At 38.0% G+C, this 27,430-nt stretch overlaps 1 protein-coding gene across 2 annotated transcripts in view; it reads left to right on the top strand.

The window, feature by feature from the left end:
• The window catches only part of stab2 (stabilin 2), a 54,921-nt gene extending 36,784 nt beyond the window's left edge, over positions 1 to 18,137 (top strand). For both annotated transcript variants that reach the window (XM_036563824.1, XM_036563823.1), the window contains exons 47-68: positions 409 to 489; positions 2,173 to 2,319; positions 3,360 to 3,497; positions 3,953 to 4,012; positions 5,227 to 5,403; positions 5,627 to 5,716; positions 6,477 to 6,623; positions 8,392 to 8,454; positions 8,685 to 8,808; positions 9,224 to 9,373; positions 9,604 to 9,708; positions 10,929 to 11,036; positions 11,301 to 11,494; positions 12,489 to 12,630; positions 13,478 to 13,611; positions 13,688 to 13,853; positions 14,082 to 14,188; positions 14,970 to 15,089; positions 15,185 to 15,334; positions 15,753 to 16,001; positions 17,537 to 17,644; positions 17,776 to 18,137. In XM_036563824.1, the coding sequence (XP_036419717.1) occupies positions 409 to 489; positions 2,173 to 2,319; positions 3,360 to 3,497; positions 3,953 to 4,012; positions 5,227 to 5,403; positions 5,627 to 5,716; positions 6,477 to 6,623; positions 8,392 to 8,454; positions 8,685 to 8,808; positions 9,224 to 9,373; positions 9,604 to 9,708; positions 10,929 to 11,036; positions 11,301 to 11,494; positions 12,489 to 12,630; positions 13,478 to 13,611; positions 13,688 to 13,853; positions 14,082 to 14,188; positions 14,970 to 15,089; positions 15,185 to 15,334; positions 15,753 to 16,001; positions 17,537 to 17,644; positions 17,776 to 17,835 (2,820 nt within the window). In that variant the 3' untranslated portion in view covers positions 17,836 to 18,137. The remainder of the gene's footprint in view (positions 1 to 408; positions 490 to 2,172; positions 2,320 to 3,359; positions 3,498 to 3,952; positions 4,013 to 5,226; positions 5,404 to 5,626; positions 5,717 to 6,476; positions 6,624 to 8,391; positions 8,455 to 8,684; positions 8,809 to 9,223; positions 9,374 to 9,603; positions 9,709 to 10,928; positions 11,037 to 11,300; positions 11,495 to 12,488; positions 12,631 to 13,477; positions 13,612 to 13,687; positions 13,854 to 14,081; positions 14,189 to 14,969; positions 15,090 to 15,184; positions 15,335 to 15,752; positions 16,002 to 17,536; positions 17,645 to 17,775) is intronic.
• The last annotated feature ends 9,293 nt before the right edge of the window (positions 18,138 to 27,430 follow it).

The following is a 27,430-nucleotide window of genomic DNA, read 5'->3' as shown; positions in this document are numbered from 1 at the left end:
GCAGCGCGAAGTCAGGAACCAAACTTGTGCTCATCTAACAGTGCTCTTCTAACTTGCATATCAGTAACTGTTTCGCAATTTATTTGTCTTTTCAACTTGATAGTAAATTACAAACATAAAAGTCATGTTATGTTTTATTGTATGTATGTTTATTTGTGTTTATTCTGTTGTTATATGGTATTTACTGGCAAAAACATACTTTTGATAAAAAAATTTAAACCAGTTTTTGGCAGCCTAAGATTTTTTACCCAGTACTGTATATAAATGATGTCTAAGTATAATTGATATCATATTAATAATAAAAACAAAAAACAATAAAGAATCTGAAAAAGGAATATGTCAACTGTTGAACTGATGATGATGTATAACATACTGAAATGAATGCTGGCAATATGTCTATGTTTTCAGAGAGCTGATGTTTCTTTTCTTCAAGGACGTGGTCCATACACTGTGTTTGCTCCCAATAAGCTTGCATTTAACAAGCCAGAAGTAAGTTTTGTTTTATATAAACACTCTGCCAGTCCCTGCTTTGACAACATCTTTAACTACTGCAGGCATTACTTGTTGAAAATAATAGAAAATAAGAAAATAAGCTCTTGCATTAGTGACTCTTGGCTAAATGAGTAGATATGGTTGTCTGTCATTGATTGAAGCTGCACTATATAAGATTTTTTTGATCTAAAGAAGATTTTATTAAAATTGAAAGAATTAGCATTACTGAGTCAGGAGAAAAAAAAAACAAAAACACACAGGCTAACATATGGTGTGTGTGCACTGCTGTGAGCCCCCCTGTAAAGCCTGACATAATCATTTAAACGTCAGAGGCATCGAAATAGATTTTCAGACCACGTCTTTTTTCTCTATGCATTAACGTCACACACACAGACTCAAAAAGAAGGTCCAGCTCAAAGTTCAGGTTTCAAACGATATGATGACAGTAGTAGATAATTCACTCCTCTTTGTCAAGAATACTTTTTCAGTGTCCTCGCAATCTTCAGATTCATTCACTTGGGGAAGGGATCCTCAGTTGTGTGCAATTACACATTTCCACCAGAGGGGTCTCCAAATCCCCAAAACTTACATAGTGCAGCTTTAATTGTGGCTGTAAGAGCTAAAGCAATATATAAAATGGGCAACATATGCATAAATTACACAATAGGCCAAAAGTATAGAAGCAAGATGTCTTTTATACGGCTTCAAAACTATTTTACAGTCAGGTCAATCACTCACAACAGCACAACCTATTTACTGACAGCTACAGTTTTTTCCCCAAAATATTACATTGCAGAGATGTCATTGTACTCTTTACTATTTCACATGCGTAAAAATAAAGGTTCCTGAATGGCTCTTGGTATAAACATGTGGTTCTAGGATACACTTCTATTTATATATACTTTTACATCATGTGGAAGTTCTTTCAAATGTAAAAGGTTCATCATGCTTTCATATCTCATTTACAATTGAAAGGTTCTTTAGAGTACCAAAAGTGGTTCTTCTGTGACACTAGAAATAACCATATAGAACCCTTTTTGGCACCTTTATTTTAAGCATGCATGGGAAAAGCTTTCCTTCTCTTGATGATGTCAGTCACTTACTGTGACCCATGTATAATCATTTACAACCTGATTTAGTTCGTCAAGTCTTCAGGAGCTTCTGAATGTGAGGATCAGGTGGCTCTGATTATAACTCAAGTAAAACTGTGCAGGAGAATCACACTTAACTATAATGCATTAATGAAAATCATTTACAGTGCTTTAATTATTTGAATGTCATTAAGCAAATGGTTAATAATTCAAATGGTAGGATGTATTAATGCACCAGTAGCAATTGTGTGATTATTAACTGCCATTAAAAAATTATTAGACAATGATCAACGTATTATTTACAACGGACTGTTGTTTTAAAGTGTTACCAAACCTTTTCTTCTACCTTAATGAATATGTTTCTGTCTGTTAACTTTAGAAAAAATAAAACTTTCCTGTTTGCTTTTAGTTCGGATTCACTTCAAGTTAGTGCTGCCTCCAAACGTTTGGTGTTTAGTGTAGGTTTCCTCACACCTTCCTTACTTCCTTTGTTCTTTTCCTTCTTTCTCACCATCCTTTTTCATTTTGTTTCTTTCTTCCTCTCCCTCTTGTTCCATTCTCTTGCTGATGACATCTCTTCTGCTTCCAGTATGAAAAGCCGGGCACTAAAGAGAGCCATGCTGCTCTCATGATGTATCACATAGTGTCGTGCCAGAGCCTCCTCCCAGAAGACCTCACCCAGCCTCGTAACCTCACCACCCTCACAGGAGAGGTCCTCACCATCTCCTACTCAAAGGTACAAACACTGAGCTCAGAATTTAAAAGGCCTCATCACTCTCTACTACGACTGAATGATGTGGACAAAGTATAGTATTATAATACATTAATAGCACATGAATGAATCCTTAATACACTGATGTATGCAAAGGTTTGAGCACCCCCAGTCAAATGACATGCTTTAATGACATTACAGCCAAAAACTCACCACATCTTCAGCAGAGAGCTTAAATATGGCATTTTCTGCACATTTTAATGGACAGTTTCTATAAATTTGATAAGTTTAGCACATTGAATATAAATTGTACCATAAATTAAAACAGTAATTTTACATTAAAATGTGCAGGAGTGTGATCTCTGTAGAGGATGTGTTAACTTATTTTGACTTAGAAAATGAATAAAACATGACGTTTGACCAGTGTGCCCAAACCTTTGCATGTGACTGTAGTTAAAGATTGATAGAAATGTTTTTTTCTCTGATCTTATGAATGTCTTGATGCATCCAAACATATGCAGAAACTATCCTGGATCAAGATGCTCAAGAAACACCATTAAAAATTATTTTAAAATTCTCATTTTAATAATCATTCTTCTTATTGTTTTAGATAACCTCTGATGGGCATTGGCTAATCAAAACACTTCGGCTCTTTGATGAGGCTCACTGAGTTTCTTTTTCTGTTTACTCATATTTTTTGTACTTGACATTTTATGATTCGCTTTTCCATGACTGTTATTGCTCTCGTGTCATTGTTTTGCTACCCAGCGTTGACCAGAGAGGGTTGGGTTCCCCTTTTGAGTCTTGGTTGAGTCTCTTGCTCTTAGGGATGTTTTCCCTTCCTCTGTTGCCCTTGGCAACATTCATTTGCGGGCTGTTTTGTGGCAAATTCAGCTGTAAAAGCTATACAAACAAATCTAATTGAACTGAAAAAGGGTGATTTGCATAATCTGCAATATGAGGATTGTAGAGGCCAATATTGTAATAATGAGTAACAAACAAATTATTGTGCAAGCCCACTCTGTACACTTATATTAAAATATTCAATGTAACTTTGTTTGCAGGGTACAGTATACATCAATAACAAAGTCAAAGTGGTCTACAGCGATCAAGAAAGCAGCAACGGGATTTTCCACGAAATCGACACTGTTTTGACACCACCCAGTTTTCAGAAGCTAAGTCCATTGGACAGGACAAACACTGTAGGTGTCCACATTTGACCTTTCCATGTTTCTTACATAAGGAAAAGAGAAAGCACTGTTTTAGTATTATTATCATGCAACTGGTTATAAACATGTAGACTTTTTGGACATATTTGGTTGTGAAGATCTCAGAATTTATTTCAAAGTAACAAATGATGGTGAAAAAATTGTTTGAATTATTTATTCAACAAATAAAAAAACTTTCAAGACAGTTCTGTGTATGAAAAAATACATGGTAGACCAATGACTTCAACACAAACTATTTCAAAAACCAATGACTTAGACTTTAGTCCAATACCAAAGCACTAGGGGGAAATTTAAGTAAATTTTACTATTAATTGCTTGACTGTCATAAATTACCGATAGCACTAAAATGAGGTTTAGAAATCCACATGTCAATATATGGGAAAAAGCCAAAAATCGATAACAAAAAATATGTTTTTATTTCTGGACAGCCCACACTCAAGGACATAGTGAATACACATGGCTTCAAGACCTTTTTCAAACTACTGGAGGTATGTACAGAATCAATTCTCATACTAATTTTCTCAGTTTTTCCCACTATTTTCCTTTCCTTCAACAACATTACAATTGAACTCCTTTCTGTACTGTTCTGAAGTAGAGAGGGGCATTTCATGTTTGAATTTAAATTTATTATTTGGGGAACAAGTGTTCACTTACTTTTGCTTAGAAAACCAACAAAAATATAATTTGACAAGGGGTGTTCAAACCTTTGCATATGACTGTATATACAATGGCGTTCAAAATTCTGAGACTACATTGAAAATCTCTTTTTTTCATTTAAACCTAGAAATAAACAATAGAAAGTTTTAGAATTTTGGAAATTTTAAAAGAGAAATGAAGGAGAAATATTTATGATTCTGCACTATTTCTGGGTCAGATTACATCAAATTAGTGACACTGACTATGTTGTAGCTTTTGTACAAAAAGGTTAGATTTTTCAGTCTTCAGTCTTTGGCTGAAGCCTACGTTCAGACAGCTCTAAGGAGGATATAATCTACTCATCAGAGGCTTTTGCACACTATCATTACAGCAAAAGGGCAGCATTCATATCCAAATACTGAAGAAATTCTGAAATTTATGTACCTTACTGTTAGTGTTATTGTAATATTTTACATATACCTCATATATATCTCAAAATGATTGTCATATATACCTCAAAACCTCATATCTCCAGAATGGTAACTTTACAGGAGAAGGAAGAATGTTCTTGACTTTAAATGGAAGTTAATGGAACTTTTCACAACTTTTCACAACAATTTGAAAGCATTTCTTTGATTCATTCATTTTGAAATTTGTATACACTGCTGGCATTCATATATATATATATATATATATATATATATATATATATATATATATATATATATGTGTAATACTGTTGCTGGGTGGAAGACCGTCGGGACTAAACAGATGCAAAACTCTGACCAAAACACTGCCCACTAGTGGAGCAGAGAACTATCACAGCTCATGGTTCTGAGCTAAGAATACACAACATTACAGATAAGCTAATTTGCATATAAAAAATCTTATTTACTATTAATTTTTTTAACTTCCATGACTGTAATAAATGGATATTCAAACATTCGGACTCCCTTTTCTGAAAATTACTTTAACCTAAACTTCCATCCAAAAAAACAGTCTTTAAATGTTGTCCAGCTCCTTCTCTGAAGAAAAAAGCTTCCGTGTTTTGGTCTGTTTTTTTTAGGATACAGAGGTGATTGAAAAGGTCATGGACCCTCTCCACCTGCCGGTCACTCTCTTCCTGCCCACTGACCGCACTATGGATGCTCTGCCTCAGGAGCAGAAAGACTTCCTGTACGGCCTGCATAACCGCGCTCAGCTGATCGAGTATCTCGAGTACCACGTCCTCCGTGATATGAAGGTGAGAGGGGGTGCTTGCTCTGCTGTTGCAGAGCTAGAAGTGGAGCAAGGCCCAAACCTGAGAGAACTTCACCCTAGACCCCTCAGTTATTAGGGTGCTGGTGACATGATGTTGCTCTGCAGCCCAGCAGTGCACTAGATCAAGAGTCTAACGTAAGATCTAACACAGTAAACATGAATCTGTGTGTTTAACGGCACTTTTGTTTTTCATGTGTGTGGTTTAGGTGCAGCCTGCTGAGGTAATCCACTTAAACTCACTGAAGACTCTTCAGGGCTCGGACGTCTCTGTGAGCTGCGTTGGAGAAAACCACATAGTGAGTGACCAAAAAGGAAACAATGTATCCAGATCAACTTACACCAGTTCATAGGCCTAGACAGTATCTAAAAGTTATTAGAATTATATTTTCTAGTTAAAAATGTAGGATTATCAGTGATATTTAGTTATAGACACCAGTGGGAAACCATAAAGTATTATATTAGTATACCTCATCTTAACCACTGGGACCCTAGACCATACAGAAACTGCTTAAGATTTTCATCAGGTGGTATGTCTCACCAGAGACGTTATAAAGGAGGAGAGCTCATAATGCTCCTGCATTCTGTTTACAGAGAAAACCCCAAACTTGAATAAAATGAGCCAATCAGCTTGCTGGTAAAACCAAAGGCTCCCCCTTGTTATACAGACCTGAGCATGCACAGTAACTAGAAAAAAACATGAAAAAAATGTGTTCGTGTGTATTGTTTGAACTAAACGCTACAAACTATTTATGCTGTTTTTGTCAGATAGAAAACAAGACAATCAAAATAAAACAATGCAGATTGTTTTTGACGGTCTTCACTTAATTGCTTGTTGTCACTAGTGTTTTATTCATGTTATAACTCACTTATTTGTTAGCATTATAATGAGGCACTTTAATATCCAGTAAACAGAATGTGGCCACTTGCCCAGCCTTTTGAAAAAATATTATGACACTCAAAAGATGTTATTTTGGCTACTGTAGTTAAATTTGGTTAAACTGTGAAAAACTAAATGTTTATCATGTGTTATGCGTTTCATTTCTCCCTCTTTTTCAGGGTGAACTGTATATCAATGACAAGAGTTGTCGAATTGTAAAGAGGAGCCTGAATTTCCCTGGAGGCACTGTTTTTGGTATTGACTGTCTGCTAACACCTCCCAGTCTCGGAGGACGCTGTGATCAGAAGGACGTCGTAGACATCACTGTGAGTTCCGCTTTGCCACAAATAGGAGCCGATATTGACATGCAGTTCAATGAAATGCTTACATTGTTTAGAGCAGGGGTTTTCAAACCTTTTGGACATGCGCCCCCTTCCGTGTGTCTGCTTTGAACTTGTGCCCCTCCAAACCCCCCTCCACCCCAACTACATCAACTCTCGTCCAAAAACCACTAAGAAAACTCGACAAGGTAAAATAATATAATTAACGTTCTGCACATCATACATACGATGCAATTTTGCTGATTTAAATATTTACCTCAAAAAGATAATGTAGCCCGACCTTATTCAATGTGATGGCTGAGCCTGTTTCTGCAAGCACATCATAGCAATTTGAGGTTCAATATCAGACACAGCTAGTCGTAAATCGTCCTCCACTGTCAGTAAATGTGAGCAGTACTTGCTTTTTGATGTAGGTCAGTGCAGAAAACGTTGCTTCGCAGAGCCAAATAGAGGCAAAAGTAGAAGTACATCACTTGCTAGGTTCGCCAGTTCAGAATACTCTGCCTTGACTGACAGCCAAAACTCTGGCAACGAGGTTGAAGGATCGGTCACTTGAAAGGTCCAGAAGACATCCTGCTGGTCTGACGACAACTGGCGCCCTGCACTGGTGATGAAGGATTACGAACCAGACACAGCAGTGCTGCTGGAGTTTTTAAACACCTCAGTGTCGCTGCTGGACTGAGAATAGTCCACCAACCAAAAATATACAGCCAACAGCGTCCTGTGGGCAGCGTCCTGTGACCACTAATGAAGGACTCGAGGATGACCAACACAAACTGTGCAGCAGCAGATGAACTATCGTCTCTGACTTTACATCTACAAGGTGGACTGACAAGGTAGGAGTGTCTAATAGAGTGGACAGTGAGTGGACACAGTGTTTAAAAACTCCAGCAGCACTGCTGTCTGATCCACTCAGACCAGCGCAACACACACTAACACACCAGCACCATATCAGTGTTACTGCGGCACTGAGAATGATCAACCACTCAAATAGTACCTGCTCTGTGAGGGTCCATGGGGGTCCTGACCATTGAAGAACAGGGTAAAAGGGGGCTAACAAAGTATGCAGAGAAACAGATGGACTACAGTCTGTAACTGTAGAACTACAAAGTGCACCTATATAGTAAGTGGAGCTGATAAAATGGATAATGAGTGTAGAAACAAGAGGTGGTCATAATGTTATGCCTGATCGGTGTAAATAAACAGGCCAACAAACGATAAATACATTTGTTACATTTTTAGAAAACTGATTATTTTATCACTATATTACGGTTTAAGATCATTTTCTTTATCAGAAAGATAATAATTGCTATTATTATTGCTACATGACAATTGTAGCAATATTGTATCACTGTTCCATCAGGTTTTATTCAGCACTTTGTGATGATGGGCCAGTTCAGATCAGTTTTCTTCATTCAGGTCAGTTTTAGACCCAAAACTTTGTGTAGTGGGTTGGATCAGGTTGGATTTGTACAAAAGTTTGTCCAGCTCAGTTCAGGTTCCGGCTCAAAACTTCAGGCTCAGGCAGAAAGTTCTCAGGCTGTATTTGGGTTCAGACCAAAATATTAGGCCTGATTAACCCCTTAAAAGACCAGGGCCCACCAAGTTTTATTACACGCTTCTATAATCTAAAAATTGCTCAGCCTATTTGCATTTAAGTCACTGTTGTTACTGAATAATAAGCCTTAGTTTGTAATAAGTCTGGGATTTAAGGGGTTTAAGCTCTAATTAATCCTTTCTTTTGCTGTGGTAGATGCCCTGCAGACGTTGTGGTCTCTCATTTTCGTCTGACTGCCCTGCCGTAAGCAAACCAAAGGTATGGCTTCATTTCTTCTGACCTAAAGGAAGCATGGAGATCATGTTATGCTTGCTTTTAATGCACACCGAAAAAATTGCCATCTCTGTAAACTCAAATCCATTCTTGTCTGTGTGCTGCCTTTAATTCTAAATATACTCCAGCGTGTCTAAACCTGGTGAGGATTTGCTTGGGATGAGATGGATTCAGACATTTGTGTGTAACTTCAGTTTGATATGATTTCAATGCAGACCGTGGAGAAGTGTGATCTGCCAAGGCGTCTCCTGGCTGTGAACTCTGGATGCCAGTCTGTGTGCTCCATGGTCATATGGAAGCCAAAGTGTTGCTCAGGCTACTATGGGAGGGACTGTCTGGGTAAGCTGGACCGGACATCATTGTCAACTAACACTGTATTACATCTCAGTCAAACTGGTTACTATACTTGCAAATTTTCTTTCTTTTTCTTCATTCTTTCATTTGTTTCTTTCTATTTCTTCTTTAATTTCTTCCTTCCTTTCTTTCTTTCTTTCTTTCTTCTTTTGAGTCCATCTTTCCTTTGTTCCTCCTTTCTGTCCTTTATTTTTTCTTATTATTTTATGCCATTGTCTAGCATTGCAAGCACTGTATTTCCTTTGGGAAATGCAAATCTAACTATTTTCCTTATTAGTTAATTATTATTATTATTACTATTATTATTATTATTATTTACTCTCTTACACTATTGCTTTTTCACATTTAATAACATTTATGGTATAATTTTTCTCCCGACACACAAAAACCCACACTCCAGCCTGTCCTGGGGGCCCAGGATCCCCTTGCAGTAACCATGGGCAGTGCGATGATGATCACCTTGGCAATGGCACCTGCACATGTAATGCAGGCTTCCAAGGAGTGGCCTGTGAACTGTGCACCGAGGGCCACTTTGGACCCGACTGCAAAGGTGCTGTCTGCTGTTTACTGAACACTTATTAACACTAAGCGTAAAACTTTACGCCACTTTTTCTGCTGAACATTTAATAAAATAAGGGAAATAATCTCTCTGTACACATTTGCATTGTATATGCATGACTGCCTTATAAGCTTTACATCATTATCCATGTAAAACATCTTCAGTGTAACAGTAGAAGTGGCACAGAAATTAAACATTCTCTTCACTTCCTGTCCCCACAGCCTGTAACTGCACTGAACACGGGTCATGTGATGAGGGTCCAGAAGGCACTGGCTCCTGTTTCTGTGAAGAGGGCTGGACCGGTCCACGATGTGAGCACAAATTAGGTAAGACAATCACCACTGTACCAGTTTCAAACTCCATTTAAAGTCTGGTCTGTACAGCATGTGAACATATTGCGATTGATAGACCAAATTATATTGTGAAAACAAATGTCTTTAAATGACATTAACAGATTTTTTTGTGGGGGTTTTTTGCAATAAATAACTTTAAAATATAATATTTACATTAATGTGTGGTTGCACCACATGACATGTTCTGTGTAGTTAAATAGACATTTCTGTTTAAAAATAAATGTATACTATTATTAAAGCTAAGAAACCTATCAATGCATTGATCAGATTCTTGCACACACAAAAATACACATAATTTTCTTTTTAATAAGAGAAAGGATTTGTAAATTATCATTTTAAGCCTTATACATATTGTGCAGGTTGACGTAGGATGATAACTCTGGCCTTAAGCTCAGTACGAAATCACATGCGCTTAATAATCTGATAACTGCAGAAAATCAGATATTGTACTTGCACTTGTGTAATCAGATAGTGGGAAAACTCCGGGTCTACATGAGTTAGGCAGTAATCGGATTTCTGCTTTGCAACCAGGAAACACACTCACAGGAGAAGACATAATGTAAAACTCAAAAAAAACTTTGTACCACTTTATCTGAAAAAATGGACATACATCATCTAGAAGATGAAGAATATTTAAATCCTTCATTTCACCAAGCATGTAGGTGGTTTCAGCATCGCTCCATAAGTGTTTTGCTGCCAACTAGCGACAATGCTGCTTGCTGGTTTCTGGTACAGCAGTCTGTTTTCGCACATGCACAGACTGAGAAATCTGAAAGAAATCAGAGTAAGAGTTTACATGCGGAAATCTGATTACTGAGCTAAAATCCAGCTCTCTTTATCGGATTTTCTAATCGGATTTCTAGACCTTGCTCCAATCTAAGAAATCGGAGTATGCTGTTTGAATAATCAGAAAACTGCAAAAATCTGATTATGATCGGATTAATGAGTGCATGTAAAGGCACTCAGTGACGATTTTACAGTTCATGTTGTTTCACTGCAGGTTTGGGATTCTGTATTTGATTTAGTAAAACAGATGAAAATTTTCTGCTGATGCTTTTGTTGGAAAACAATTAATCAACATAAAATGTTGAATATCTTTCACCTGCCGTTGTGCAGAGTTGATAATGTTGCTAATTTAATTTCATTTTCATTTAGCTGTTGATATGTTGCTCATTTCATTTCTGATCCCGTAGCCAACGGTCCCCTGTGCATCCCTGCTTGCCATAAGAAGGCTGTGTGTGCTAAGAACAACACCTGTGTGTGTAAACCATTCTACGAAGGAGATGGAATCACCTGCAAAGGTGAACACGCTACTATAGCCTTTTCTGACTCTCTCCACCTTCCTTCCTCAACTATTCTTTAAACTTCTCCTCAAAAGAGATGAACAGAAATTCAGGGAATGACCAAACCCTATTAAGAAGAAAGGTCGCTTCTTCGGTCAGTCTATGTATGAGCTGACCTTGGATAAATCACAGCTTCATTTCTTTATCAGTAGTAACATCACAAAAATGAAGATGACCACATGTGCTTGAAACTCTTGCCCGCTGTCCTTTTTTCACCTTTAGTGACAGATTTATGCCAGTTCTGGAACGGAGGCTGCGCAAAGAACGCGAAATGCTCTCAGAAAGAGGAGAAGGTGAACTGCACCTGTCTGAAAGGCTACTCTGGAGATGGTCATGTCTGCTCACCAGTGGATCCCTGTGTTGTTGAAGACAATGGAGGCTGCCATGAGCACGCCATCTGCACCATGACTGGAGCTGTAAGTAGACTTCTCTTATTTAATACCTTTAGTATTAAAAGTGTGCAATTTCAATTTGTTTTTCCAAATGTTATGAAAAATGCACCAGTAATATGAAACACGGATTGGTTTCGCTCAGAAAGGTACAAATTTTACTTCCTTTTTTTTTTTTTTGTAAAACAGTGCACAATACAGAAATAGATAATATGCTCTGAGATGCCTGACACTGGTTTCCACCAAAGACAACAAATGGGAGACCCACAGAAAAGATCGAAGGCATATCAGCGATACAGTTGTAAATTTACATGTAGTGTTTTTGAAACATGGTTCAAATGGTTTGATACTGTATACAGATTATTAAACCCAAGGACAGAACAGTGACATTACCAATAATGAGTTGGCAGTTTGCATGATATTAGAGTCTGATAGACACACATTTATATGCAGTTTTTGACCACATATAGTTTTTATATCTTTTAAGGCTGTCGAATGATTAAACATATTATTGTGTGTTGTTATTTGCTCAAATATAACCCTTTCAATTTAAATAGCAGCGCATATCATTATAGCTGTATAAGTGGACAAAAAAAGCTTCATCTGAATTCATTTATTGCTTCCAGTGATTCACTAACAAAACTTTGATCATGTGAATGCAGAGTTCACATGAACTGAACAAGAAACTCATGTGGTTTCCAATATTCACCTCTGACATCCATGTTCCAACTGCATTTTCCAACTCTCATAGTACATAAAACATATTAAATACTTTGACATCATTGAAAGACTTTGCATGCTTAATCAGATTAATCTGCTTAATGAAAATACAGTACATTATTGCATTGCTAATATAAACAACAGCGATATCTTATATATTGCATGTACTATTGTACATACCATATTGCATATACCAGCTGTCCAGCTGTATATTATTTAATATGCTCTGTGTGTGTGTGTGTGTGTGTGTGTGTGTGTGTGTGTGTGTGTGTGTGTTTGTGTGTTTATGTTTAAAATCCAGGCAAAGAGAAAGTGCGAGTGTAAGCCTAACTACGTTGGAGATGGGCTGATGTGTGAACTGAAGGTGCTCCCAGTGAATCGCTGTATGCAGGATAACGGCCAGTGTCATTCAGACGCACAGTGCACTGACCTGCATTACCAGGGTCAGTCTTTCAGTCTTTCATTTTATAGCAGGAATATCACACCATACAGAGCAGTCCAAAGGTAACCAGCCAGTGGTATCAATATTGTTGCCTTGCCTCAGTACCTTAACGGGTCAGATTTGAAATGAAACAGAGATTCATGTGCAGTTAAAGTGCAGAATATCATATTTAATTCCAGGGTAGTTATATCTACCCATTGCACAAAAGATGGACCGAGCTCAAAATGACAAAACATTCAACTTTTAATGGTCTTAACAGCAAATCATTAGTCAGTAAATCAGCATGAATTAAACACATAGGTAAAGTAACTTGATTGTTTTCTTTAAATGTTGAAGTCGTGTGTGTAAACTTGCAGACAGCCGTTTACAGAAAGAAGAGTCAGTATTGTTCCTCTCAGCATTGATGGCTTCAAACAGTTGAAAAACATTGCCAAGCTAATTTATCTTTAAAGTGAGACCAAATATTCTTTATAGTGTTTAAATCTGGACTTAAGACAAAACCATCAGTAAGCCAAATGACTTACATATTTATCTATATATATATGTATGTGTGTGTGTGTGTGTGTGTGTGTGTGTGTATGTATGTGTATATATATATATATATATATATACAACTGTGCTTTAACCTCCTAATTAAAGTATGTAGTTAACTACTTTAACCTCATAGTTATTTTTTTTAATGTGCGCTGAAGGACTGAGCCTAAACAACAAAATCTGAACCACTGTCTGATTACTTATAGACTGCATTGTAAGACTGTTTGGTGCTCTGGTGCTCAGTGTTGTCTGCATGGCTTCTCAAAGCAAAACAGGCTTTTATTAATGGCTTGTGTTGGGCTGCTTTATCTCAGATAAGACTGTTGGAGTCTTCCACTATCGTTCTCCATTGGGAGTGTACAAACTCAACTACACACAGGCCGAAGAAGCCTGCAGGCAGGAGGGTGGCACCATCGCTACTTACATACAGCTCTCCTACGCTCAGCAGGTAAACACGAGCGTTTGACACTGACATTCATAGCATAAAGGTCAGGGGTGTGATGTCCTGTTTGTGTGTTCCGCAGGCTGGATACAGTATGTGTTCAGTAGGATGGCTTGCAGAGAAGCGGGCGGGCTATCCAATGAGCTTCTCCAACCCTAAATGTGGCTTTGGTCATGTGGGCATCGTGGACTATGGCACTCAAACAGATCTAAGCAAGACCTGGGACACATTCTGCTACCGGATAAAGGGTAAGATGATGTGGGTTTGACAGACATGAAAGAAGCTCCCCATATAGCAGCTCACATTACAAGAATGGTTTTCAAGAAATGTATTTTACAGTTTTACCTGTTATGTTTGGTGTCTGAAGTCTGCTCCTTTATTTTACACTAGAGCTAAAAGGCTAATGTAGCTAAGCATCATCTATTAACATATATGTTACATGGTGAATTTTGATATTAGTGTGGTGTTTGTTTCAGATGTGAAGTGCGAGTGTAAGGTCGGCTACATTGGGGATGGATATTCTTGCACTGGAAACCTCTTCCAGGTTCTTTCCACCAAGCCAGACTTTTCCAACTTTCTTTCAGTGAGTACAACAGCTTTTCGCTCATAGTCTAGTCCTGCTTTGAATTTGAAATTGGTTAGCCACCCTACACACATGAATGAATGGACCAAAAGAAATGGCCCAAATTGACTTGGAAAAAGTCTGGTTCCATAGGCTTACATTCAAAGTATGCTTTTTTCGTCTCCTGTAAAGTTACCATTTTGGAGATACAAGGTTTTGTTCCAAGAGCATATATATATATATATATATATATATATATATATATATATATATATATATATATGTATGTATACACACACACACAAAAAGCGGGGTTGATTTTTTTTTTCCTCTAACCAGGAAACTTGGAAATAAACTTTTCAAATTTAAGACAAAGACAAGTTATGGCAATTATAATGAAGAAGAAATATTCAGGATCCCTGTGCTGAGTCACTATTCAGTTAGAAGCTAATTTGTGACACTGACCATGTCCACCAGGCCACCAGGCCTTTGTATAAAAAGGTCAGATTTTTTAGTCTTATTCCTTTCATTGAAACACGTGTTAAGACTCTCAGGCGGACTTAATCTACTCCTCAGAGGCTTTTGTAACAAAAAAGCTTTGTATTAAATTAGAAAACAAAGCAAAATAAAAGCATTTTCAGTCATGGCCTCAGACTTTTGGACCCCACGGTGTATATATTTATATACATATATAGCTACTGAATTATAATGTTGCTATTTTCAAACTCTTGCAGTCAGCAACAGAAAGTAAGCATGTTGCATACGAACTGATGAGAGTTACTGGTCTGTTGTTTCTCTCTAGCAAATCTTGAATTACTCCAAAGCTTCAGCTGCAGGGCAAGAGTTTGTGAAGCGGCTCACCAACATCAGCATCCAGTCCACTCTGTTTGTTCCGGATAATAATGGCCTCTATGAGAACGAGGTATGCGGCTTCTCTCTGTACCACACAGACATATGCGTTCTTTATTAAATGCAAAAATCAAACTGAACTTCTTGTGCTCTCTCTCCACTGTGTAGACACTGTCCTACAGGGATATAGAGCACCACCTGCTGGACGGGAGAGCTCTGATGTTGCAGGCTCTCATTAACGTTACTCACGTTCGAACACGTCTAGGACACACGTTAAATGTTAAAGGTGTTCCCAGCCTCCAGGACCCTCAAACACAGGTTAGAAAATTCTCACATGCATCAGTCTCAAGGATGGTGATTGAAATGTATCCATGTTGGAATGTTGTAATCAATTATAGTTGATTGTAATACTCATTTTCAGCCTAAATAAATTATTCTGGCTTATTTCAAATTTAAAAATTACTGCATAAAATGTTGCATAATCAGTATTTAAAAAAATAATACAGAATTTTACCGAAATAAATCACATTGTGCTGCAGGTAAAGGTCATGATGAATTAAAGAACTGTAATACTGTTTATCAAAGAACTGTATTCAAATTGTATTGTGAAATCAGACATTTACTCTCTTATTAATCAAGAATTATATTCATTTGCAAAAAGTGTCTGAGGACCAGGACTGTGTTCCAGCAGATATGAAATAATATGAAAGTTAAGCTTGCTCGTTCCACTCCTCAGACATCCTCTGGATACATCAATGACCGATACATCATCGAACCAGACATCCTAACATCCAATGGGATCATCCATGTACTGCAAGGACCACTGAAAGCTCCGCCCCCTCCACCTCCATCCCTACCACAGGCCCATAAGGCAGGGATGGGGATCGGTGTTCTACTGCTAGTAATCCTTATTGTAGCTGCTGTGTTTGTGGCCTACCATTTCTACAACCAGCAGTCCAAACCATTCCAGTTCCACTACTTTAAGGTAAGCATGTTTGTATGTGTAATTTTGAAAAATTGAATGATTTTTTTCTGCAGAAATAAGAAACATATGATTAAAATAAACACTATATGACCAAATTTATGTGGACACCACACCTAATGCTTGAGTTCAGGTGTTTAAGCCACACCTTTTGCTAACAAATGTATAAAATAGCTTATAAAATAGCCATGCAGTCTCCATAGACAAAAACTGGCAGTAGAATGGGTCGCACTGAAGAGCTCAGTGACTTTAAACCTGGCACTGCCACCTTTGCCCCTGTGCACAAAGCGAGGTCTATAAAGACATGGTTTGATGAGGTTGGTAAGGAGAACTCCTTACCAAGTCCTGCACAAAGCCGTGAGCCCAACCCCACTCAACACCTTTAAGATGAAACGTAATGCTCTTTTGACTAAATGGGCACAACGTCCCTCTGACACACTTCAAAATCTTGTGCAAAGCCTTCATAGAAGAGTGGAGGCTGGTATACCAGGTTGAGGGTTTTGGAGTGGGATGTCTAACAAGCTAATATAGGTGTGATGGTCAGGTGTCCACATACTTTTGGTCATATTGTGTAAATCAAGACTAATAACCTTTTAAAATACTATCCTTATGACATGCTAAAGCTTATTATTCAGTAACTACATGGACTACAATGCACTCTAGCAGAGTTATTCTTAGGTAATAGAAGTGGGCACCTGCCACTAGGTCCTGGCCATTATACATGTATTAATGCATGTATGCCCTGCTTTGTCACATTTGCTTTACATTTAGCATCACAAAATGGTTTTAATATTATTAGTCAGTTTGCAATATCTTAACATCTTAACCCCTTAAAATTCTAGGCCTATTACATACTAAGGCTTATCATTCAGTAACTACAGGGGCTTCAGTGCAAACTGGCTGAGCTATTCTTAAGTTATAGAAGTGTTTAATAAAACCTTGGGCCTGTCAGTGGACCCTGGCCATGCAAGGGGTTAAAGATTGAGCCATGTAAGTGGTTAACGACTGAGTCGGGAGGAAAAAATTATGCTAAAATATTGTATTTATGTGCTCCTGCGAGTCTCCCTGTAAAGCCAGGGAAATAGTAACCAGAGGTGTCAGGTTGGAGTTTGCAGGAGTATTTTAGACCACATCACACATCTTTATGTATTAAAGTCACAGGCCCAGTTTCACGAAGAATGTCCGGCTCAATGTTGCTTAAAAATAATAAGTAAGCTTATAAAAATATAGCAATAGTATTTAATTCACTTACATCCTCAGAAGACACGTCCTTTACCAAGTTTTGCCTGAGTTCTCTTTGGATACTCTTTCAATTATCAGATTCATCCACTCAGGGAAGGGGTCAGAAGTACAACTGACATTATAAAATATTCTACTGCATATTTCGTGCAATTACACATCTCCACCAGAGAGGTCTCCAAATCCCCAAAACTTACATAATGCAGATTTAAGTAATTGGTTTTGTTAAGTGTTGTATGTTGTCAGTGAAACTTCCACAGTGTTTTGGCATCCATGTCACTTGAGCATGTATTTTTCAGGAGGATGACAGGGAAGATACAAGCCCATCTGACTCCACTCCATACATTTGTAACCCCACATATGAGGCCACACCAGCCCCCAGTAGCACAGAGCCCCCAGTGGAAGATGTGAGTAAAAGACAATTTGACAGAATGTTCAACAGCTAAACATGTAATTTACCTTTTAAACGTCCTTTGGTAAAATGGAGTCAATGCATGTATAGTTTTATAACCAGTGCTAACACTGGACTGTGTTGTAGAAGGAGGATAAGCACCAGGTGGTTGCTGGTGGCCCCTATGACCTTCTCCAGGACAGCTGAAGAGATCTAATCTGCTGAATGATGATGAAGGGATGGAAGCAAGGACAAACGTGCTGCAGTACTTTTTAAGACCACACCGGGGCAGCAAGAGCTGTTTCACAATGACGGAACTGTGAGATGAAGCTAAACTGAAGCAAACTGGCTGATGATCCAGCATGCTGGGCAGTGCTTCAGTGATTATGTGTGACAGAACTGTTTAAAACTCTGTATGTGTAAGATCTGGTTGAATGGTAGTTACTTGTTTTCTTTTGATGAAATGCAATTTACAATTTTCTACAGACACAAATAAACAAACAAAAGTATTTGTGTCATTTCTGATTTACAAAGAATACAAGGTGTTTTCCAGTGTAGACGTTTTTCGGTTAGTGCATTACTTAAGCCAGGAGTCAAGACTATCCAATAGGAATCTCCCCTTATTTCTACTGTTGCATAACATCCATGTCTGCACTTGAAACACACCACACATAGAAGAAGAAATGAATAATTTTTCTTATTTATGGTGATTTGATCCACTAGAATTAACTGATATTTGAAACACACCGCGCCAAATATCAGTTAATTCCCAAATTTCCACTGCTGTTCTGATCTATGAAGGCAAACCTTTCACCTAAATACTGAGGCAGCCCTAATTTGGGTCTATTTTAGCCAAATGATTTGCAAAAGATACACTTTTGTATGTATTCTTTTCATATGTACACTGTAACATTCAGTTCAGTTCAACTCAAAGTTTTATTTGCACATCAAATGTTATGAAATTGTCATGACAATTACCAGTAATGGTAACTTGACACTGTTATATTACTGAACACAATCTGTCATGACAGCATCTGACATGGCATGGTTACTCAATAGTGCATACTGAATAAAGAAAATAAACAAGCCTGTCACTCGACAGACGTATTTAGGTTCATCAATAAAAAAACAATGGCTACTTTCAGAAGACTATCAGAGTGAGGATGAGCGTGAAGTCCATGAAAACCAGTGACTCCTCTGAAGCCTTATAAAGCCTATAATGAAGTGTTAATAAAAAAACAACAAACTACAATAAGTAATTCTATGATTTATTTTGGCTTCTCTACAGTAAACTATATTCCTGATAGAGTTAACACTACTTACAGTACAAGCATATGAAATTATCATACATCGATGTTTTATTATACTTTCAAATTGTCCCTACAGCACAAAAGTGTAACTTGTTCATTCAGTATAGTCATATGTGCAACTTGCACAAATTGCGCAAATAGTTTCATCAAAAGATGATGCAAGAGACCATTTATTAAAAGTATATCTAAATGTATATTTAATTTTGTCCATTTTACTCTAAATATTTCGTTTAGGCATCAGTAGAATATTACTGAATAAATAATCTAAGCTGTTGGTAACGCTCATTTTGGGGGAAGGAGGGGTCAGTTCAGCCAACAGATGAGAGCTGTTCATGGTGACTCTCCTCATACTGCTCCATGTACGGCAGTACTGCCTCCCACCCCTACACTCAGACATCAGCACTGTCAGCACACTGAGAGGAATCAGACCAATATATTTGTATTTTACTGGTTACATGAGAAAAAGACTGAATGTCTGAAAAAGAAAGTTTAGGGTTGAGAAATAAGAGCTAAAAATTAGTCATGAAAGGACATATTCACCATTTCCTCTAGGAGGAGCTTGTGAGCTGCTTCTATATCAGAGCCCATGACGTGGTCTTTGTCCCACGGCCTAACGGGAAATGTGTTTCAGCAGGTTTTGAGTGACATCACACACCAAAATAGAACAATGACAATGACATCACCGAAGCAGAGGTCAGGACAGTCAGCCTTTCTGACTATTTCACAGGAAATCACAGCTCAGAATGATACCCGCCAAATGTGAAATAAATGGATTAAATGATGCAGCATCACTTTGAACTTTTACAATTTCTCACTAAATTCCAAATTCTCACTAAAATTCTCAGCTATGTATCCCATGTGAGTGGATGAAGAATTTCTGAAATAGCCCTGCAAAATATGGCCAAAATACCAGAAGCAGGTGCAGAACTGATATTGGGGTGTTCTGAGACTCACAGTACTATAATTACACTGTTAAAAAAAAACAAAAAAAAAAACATGGCATAAAAAGGTTGACTCAACTCAGGTCCACTTAAAATTATAGGCAACCAGCTGTACAGCTTATCTGAATTAGCTTGAAGGCACCAAAATTCCCTCAATTCACATTTAGTTCAGAATCAGAATCAGAATCAGAATCAAGCTTTATTGGCCAGGTATGCTTACACATACAAGGAATTTGGTTTTGGTTACAGGAGCTCACAGTTATTAGACAAACATTTACATGTAGTGAATAAAATAAATATAAAATTAAATAGAACAAAATAAAATAAAATAAAATAAAATAAAATAAAATAAAATAAAATACAATACAATACAAAAAAATACAACACACAGTCTTACCTGTAACCTTTACATTGTGCAAAGTATGGGTCTAAAGTTAAAGTGCTGCAGCAGCAGTTAAAGGGTGTATAGTAGCAAAGAAAGGGATCAATGAGGTGACAGTCAGATAAATAGTTTAGTTCAAAGTCATCTTTATTCACAATTTTATAGTTTTTGTTATTATTACTATCACCTGACTACGGAACGCAGCAGCCCAAACACCTTCTCCAGTGGTGCTGTGGTCCCCAGGGGCCTGTGGAACTCCAGCGCCTGGCAGGCTGCCAGCTACTCTATAGCAAGAACTTTGTGCAAGTGTGTGTTTGGAGAGTTGGAGAAGACAAGCAAGAGATACATTCATTAATAAATGCTGAATGAGTGTAAGTAATAGAGCTCTGTTGCTGTATATTGCCATCACCCCTTTACTGTGAGACCGTAATAGGCCCTGTGTACCTTGCTCTACATGCTCGACCACTTTTAGGGCTTTCCTGGCTGCTCAGCCACCCGTAGACATGTGGTCCTCAGTGTCTGCGTTGGTGGACAGGGAATCCACAGAGGCCGTGTGGCATAACACCTTATTCTCCGACAATACAGCAAAGTAAAGAGAGATGCTGTACATTTACACTGAGCTGGTAGTGTAAATAGCCCTGCAGGGCTTATAAACATGCACATACAGGCAAGATAACAATCAAAAATGAGGTCTCAGCTCATTGAACAAATGGTTTTAATAACCTTAGAGACATTTTGACTTAAAGGCTTTTGTTCAACTGCCTGAAATTTGTTCTCAGACAGACATAAATAGGAAGCTGATAATTCCTTAGAGAAGTTGACAATTTGCTTTTCTCAGTGAGGCTTCTTGACAGCTACACATCCTTTCAGACCCATAGCATTAGAGTTTTCTTCTCACAGTGGAAGGATGGACAGAAGGACAGAAACACCTGTGGATCTGAAGCAGCTTGATTCTCTCCTCTCTCTCAAAGATGAAAGCTTTAAGTGCTGTTTATCTGATGGGGACAGTTTTGCAGGTCTACCAGGTCTTGCATGGATGTTAGGAGTCCTATTTTCTCTGTAGCTCAAATATAACTTAATTTTTTTTTCCTTTCCTTTTTCCTTTTTTTTCGGTCACTGTGTAATTCCATACATGTCATTTCACATCTAAAATGTGAAAAGTAATAAAGACAAGGAGAAAGAAATGGTTCTATGTAGAACTATGAACACCCAAAAAAACCCTTTGCATGATTAAGGGGTTCTTTGCATCATGAAAGTGTTCTTTAGATTGATGGAGAATGTGCTGTGGATGGCTCTATATAGAACCTTTTTCAAAAAGAGTTTCATATATAAGTGGTCTGCTATTGTTATGATGTCAAGCTTGTATCAGTAGCAGAGTGAGTGTTCATGGTTCTACATAGAACTATTTTCTTTACTAGAGAACCCTTGAAGAACTGTCTTTTTTATGAGTGTAGATGTGTCTAAACTTTTGACCAGTATTGTTCACATGCATGAACGCTGTAGTCCTATCTAGAACAGGGTATCAAATTCAGTACTTTTATAGTACTGACCAAATTACTTCAACACTACAGAGTAAAGAAAAACTCTGTCATTTAATGGACAATTTCCTGTCAGCATACAAGAGCCAAGTATGCTTGTCCCAAAATCTAGACTGCTGATTGGCTGTCTAAGTTACATTCTGCATGTGAGAAAAGTTATCAATTCTTCATTAGTCTGTGTAATAATTCAAAATTTCTGTAAAAATACATCCACAAAACTTTTCTCAAGCCACACAAGGTCTTCATTTTAAAGGAAGCACAGACTTGATGTGGTTTAGGACACCGTGTGACTTAGTGTGAACTATAAAAATGAACAATACTTCAGTGCTGTGGGCAGACATTTCAGACAACAGCAGGGCTGCTATTCACAAAGCAGAACTGATCTGGGATCAGATTTGTCCATATTCATGATTGAGTCATTGAGTGCCTTTACATGTACTTAATAATCCAATAACTGCAGAAAATCAGATTTTGTCGATAATCCGATCAATGGATTTCTGCTTTTCAACCGGCCAATGAACTCACAGAAGACGACATGATGTAAACGTAATGTAAATCTCAAACTTTGTGTGGTGCAATGTTTTTAAAAACATTTAACACTTTACATAAAATATGAACATTTGTCATCTAGAAGATGAAGAATTTTTAAATCTTTCATTTCGTCAAGCATGTAGTTGGTTTCAGCGTCACTCCAAAAGTGTTTTGCTGCCATCTTGCGACAACACTGCCTGCTTACTTCTGGTACCACTGTCTGTTTTCAAACATGCACAGACTGAGAAATCTGAAAGAAATCAGAGTAAGAGTTTACATGCACTAAGAAATCTGATTACTGATCTGATTACTTCTTAATCACTTTTCTAATTAATACTACGATCTAAGAAATCGGAGTATGCTGTTTATATGCCCATTTGAATAATCAGATAACTGCAGAAAACAGATTATGATCATATTATTGAGTGCATGTACACGCACTCAATGTCACAAATACTGATTCTATACCTGCACTCCTACTCCTGAGGTGGTTTGTAAATACAGACCATAGGCCCTGTTGTCTAGGTTTGCTGGTGTTCATTTTTATAGTTCACAGTAAGTTATTCTGTGTCCGAAACCAAAGTCTGAGCAACATTGATGAAGACCTGGAAGCAGTTTGACCAGGTTGAGAGAAAATTTGGGGATGAATTTTTACAGATTTTTATTTAAGGCTATTTAGGTGATATTTGAGTTCTAGTTTGTCAGCAATGTCACCGTAGGTCCAGTTCTAAACTGAAGAAGCGAAATTTGGACACTAAACCAATTGGCTACATTTGGAGCAAGTAGAAAATTGTGTAAATTAGATTTTTTTGCCAAATTAAACAAATCCTCTACCAACTAGCACTTTTTGATTTAAAACACATATATTTCACGAGATGAAAAGGATAACAGAGTCAAACACTCCTCAAAGCCAATAAACACAGAACATGACTTTAACAAACTTTTGGATAGGAACTGATAAAAATATTAAGATCTTATGCTAATGGTGATCTCTGCTAGTCAAAGACTTGCTATTGTCAGTAAAAGTTATTATCACAGTCCAAAAAAAAAAAAAATGTATCTTTATTTTTGGCAGTTTTTATTTTTCTACATCATTTGAGCTCAGCAGGTGACCTTTACATCTCTACATTGTGTAGAAATTTTATTATGAATGGACAAGAGAAATGCTCCAAAATTGTTTGGAACACAATCTCTTTACATTAACCTATATTAAAAGTAAAGAATGCTTTTGCCTCCTCCTGTAAAGCTTCTCTTTTGGAGATACATGTTTTTCTTTGGACAGCGATGATATGCCATTAACCCTCTGGGGTCTATGAACTCACCAGCATGTCAATTTTGATGTTTCTATATAAATCACTGCTGTCTGAACAAAACCTTGTATCTCCACTTGTTTTTTCAGTTTTTGACAGAATTTGAAAATGCCTGTTGCCCTTTACATTGTGTGCAAATTTCATGATTATTGGACCAAAACAAATGGCCAAAAATGACTTGGAATCAGGTCTGGTTCCATTGACTTACATTAAAAGTGAAGTGTGTTTTTTCCTTTTCCTGTAAATTTCTTATTTTGGAGATACGAGGTTTTGTTCTGACTACAGCAATATGTTTCTCTATCTTTGTGATAATACAGCACAGATGATACAGGTCAAACATTTCCTGAATCTGTAAAGTCGCCCTTTCCATTCCATCTTATCACAAGATCATATGTGACTCACATCTGGAGTTATGAGGCTATGAAAAGGGGCTGAGATACATGTTATCTGCCTCTCACAGTGTGTAATTGGTAGTTTCATGTGTCCGTCTACATTTTGTGTGAAACTGACCAATGGACACTCAGGAAATCACTAAGGACTTACCTATCATGCCCGAAACCCTTCATTCTTCATTCAGTCAACATTGGAGACACGTGTGAAATGGCGTGCAAAGAGTTTACAGCCGCTGAAGTTGCTGTAGTGGCCTGGGACAGGCAGCAGCAGTAATGCGGTCACTGTACCGGACTGTAGTGGTGAAGAGGGAGCTGAGCCATAAGGCAAAGCTCTCTGTTTATCAGTCAGTCTACATCCTGACCCTCACCTATGGTCATGCGCTGTGGGTAATGACCGAAAGAATGAGATCGCGAATACAACCCTGGGGTCGTCCTAGGACCCGCTGGAGGAATTATATCTCCGAGTTGGCCTGGGAGCAGCTCAGGGTCTCTCGGAATGAGCTGGAGGAAGTTGAGGGGGACAGCGTCGTCTAGGATTCTCTGCTCACCCAACTGCTACCGTGACCCTATCTGGATTAATCGGTTAAAGATGATAGTAGTGAAAAGTAGTGATGAAGATAGCAGAGCACTTTGATATGAAACATATGGTTATCATGTTATATACAAGACATTAAGTGGAACTTAAGAAGATATGCAAAAATTGAGAAAATGCCATCAGACCCCAGAGAGTTAAAGACCCTTATTAAACACCCTCTTGTTGTTTATAGTGAACTCACTTTTTGATGCCCTGTCCAGTTACTTAGCTATGCATGACTAGTTAGCGTTCTCTCCTTTATATAATTTTGTAAACACACCACACTTCAGAGCTAAAACACTAATCAGCAGTAACTTTCTTTCACAGTTCACTGACCAATTACCAAAAAATGGTCATGCGAACTGATTAAAACACACATTGTGTGCAACTCAGCTTTGTCACACTGGGTGTGTGAAGACCAGCCAGAGGAGGATACAGGATTTTCTGTGCTGCTCAGTGTTAAGCATTTTCTTCACAAAAGCAATCGTGTCACTAGCCACTCCATGTACCTGGAGGACAATAGGAGAAGAAGCATGTTAGATTTGTTTTTGAAAACAGTTCAAAAGAAGTCAGAATATGAACAGATGCATGTGAACACGCACAACATGGGACCTTTCCATTGTGGAAAGAGCAAGTCCTCTATCATTTCCTTTAGTTATTTCCACAAGGAAAAATCCATGATTCATGGCTACACAGCTGTCATGTTAAACGGACATAAAGCTTCAAAAGAGTCAGATAAACAATTTCAGCTGGGAAATCACATCTAAAGAACTTTAACAGTTAACAAGTGCTGGAAAAAACAGAGACTATAAAAGTCCCAATTGGTGATTTCAGTATTTTATGCTCAAAACACTAAAAGGGGGAGTCCAGAGAATATTGGTAAGCAAAGTTGTTATAGTTGTTAAAATGAAAAACTCTTTGTCATCAAGAATTTTGGTCAGAAACTTTGCTAATGGACACTGCTCACCGACAATAACATCCTGGAGTCTGTCTCACATCATAACATCAGCCGGCCGGGTAATGGCCTCCGCTCTGTCTACTGCTTCAGCACCCAGTGATGACATCATCTGAGTCATCAAAGCAATGCCCTGAAATGTAGTTTCACACCTTCATTCACACTGGTTGATGAAAAGAAAAATAGAGTGGACAGTGAGTGGACACAGTGTTTAAAAACTCCAGCAGCACTGCTGTGTCTGATCCACTCATACCAGCGCAACACACACTAACACACCACCACCACGTCAGTGTTACTGCAGTGCTGAGAATGATCCACCACCCAAATAGTACCTGCTCTGTGAGGGTCCATGGTGGTCCTGACCACTGAAGAACAGGGTAAAAGGGGGCTAACAAAGTATGCAGAGAAACAGATGGACTACAGTCTGTAACTGTAGAACTACAAAGTGCACCTATATAGTAAGTGGAGCTGATAAAATGGACAATGAGTGTATAAACAAGGAGGTGGTCATAATGTTATGCCTGATCGGTGTATCTGTAAACGCTAGGGACACAAAAATGGACGTTTCCATAGAATGACTCATCCAGATACCCAGGTAGCTAGTTAACTTTAGCTTTACCTTGCTAACTTTAGCTTTAGCTTGTGGTTGTTCTCATTTGGCCGTTTCTGTCACTTGAGGTATCCTTATCTCCATTGTGATGGGTTTGAAGACACAGGTATAAAGCTGCAGTAGGGTATTTGGCTTTCTGGCTGCAATGTTAGCTATCTGCATGCTAATGCTACATATCTTGAGATTTTATACCAAGTCGTTTTGAACTATTTCTATAGGTCCAATTGTTGTGAAATGTTCACACAATTTTATATGACAACATTTTACATATAATCTTTCCACTGATGCTTAAATAACAGCAAGATCAGTAAAACGAAGGACTTGTAGTTTTGTCTGCCATTAAAGTCTGCAACCATTTTCTGAAGAGTCTCCAGGGAAATGCCACTTTGACCTTTAGCTAGGGTGTTAATCCTGAGAGCAAGCAGCATCCGGGCCCTCCCTGGATTCAAAGGGGGTCTGACTCCTGCACGCACACAGAAATGCTTCAGTTATCAGCAGGAACACTACAGGCCTACCTGCCTTCAACAGTAGCAGTGAGAAAACAGACAGATGACTTCTGCTGAGAAAGTGAAACATTGACTACACTGTCAATCATTTTACCCCAAACAGGCAGTACTTGCCAGCACTGTGGGAGCGAACCAGATTCTCCTGCAGCTCCCTGAAAAGCACCCACACACAGATAGACTGTAAGCACACTTGAACACCCATACGCAGGCTGGAAGTATTAATATCCAACTCACTTGAGTTGATCTTTCCTCACAAGAGTCTGTGCAAACTTCCCAAAGCCTGTGTTCATACCATAAACAACTGAAATATAAACACATAAAAAGAAAATAAATAAAGTAAGAAAAGTTTACACTACTGAATTGGAGTACTGTGCAAAAGTCACAGACCACCGTTCATTATTTAAATTCTAGACAGAAGAGGCATAAAATTATTTTGTTTTATTAAATATGATATATTTTTCAGTGTCTGGGGAAAATGAAAAAGAATAAAATTAACAGAAAATTGCACAGAAGCCTTAACAACTGAATAAAACATGTTTCCAGTATTTAGTGTATCTCTCTTTTCACTGTTTTTTAGAGTTTCTTTTCTTTTCAGGAAACTTGCTTTCAGTGTTTCAAAGAAATCTTGGTTTTATGTTTTGCTTCTCACCATCCAAGTTTCTTTGTTTGATTAAAAAACGTTCTTTCATGTCTGTTTCCTTTTTTCAGCGAGGCTTCTTGACAGCTACACATCCTTTCAGACCCATAGCTCTG

The sequence above is a fragment of the Colossoma macropomum genome, unplaced genomic scaffold (assembly GCF_904425465.1).
Source record: "Colossoma macropomum unplaced genomic scaffold, Colossoma_macropomum, whole genome shotgun sequence".
Lineage (NCBI taxonomy): Eukaryota > Metazoa > Chordata > Actinopteri > Characiformes > Serrasalmidae > Colossoma > Colossoma macropomum.
Note: the sequence above shows the minus strand (reverse complement) of the source record. Positions and strands in the feature narration are given on the sequence as shown.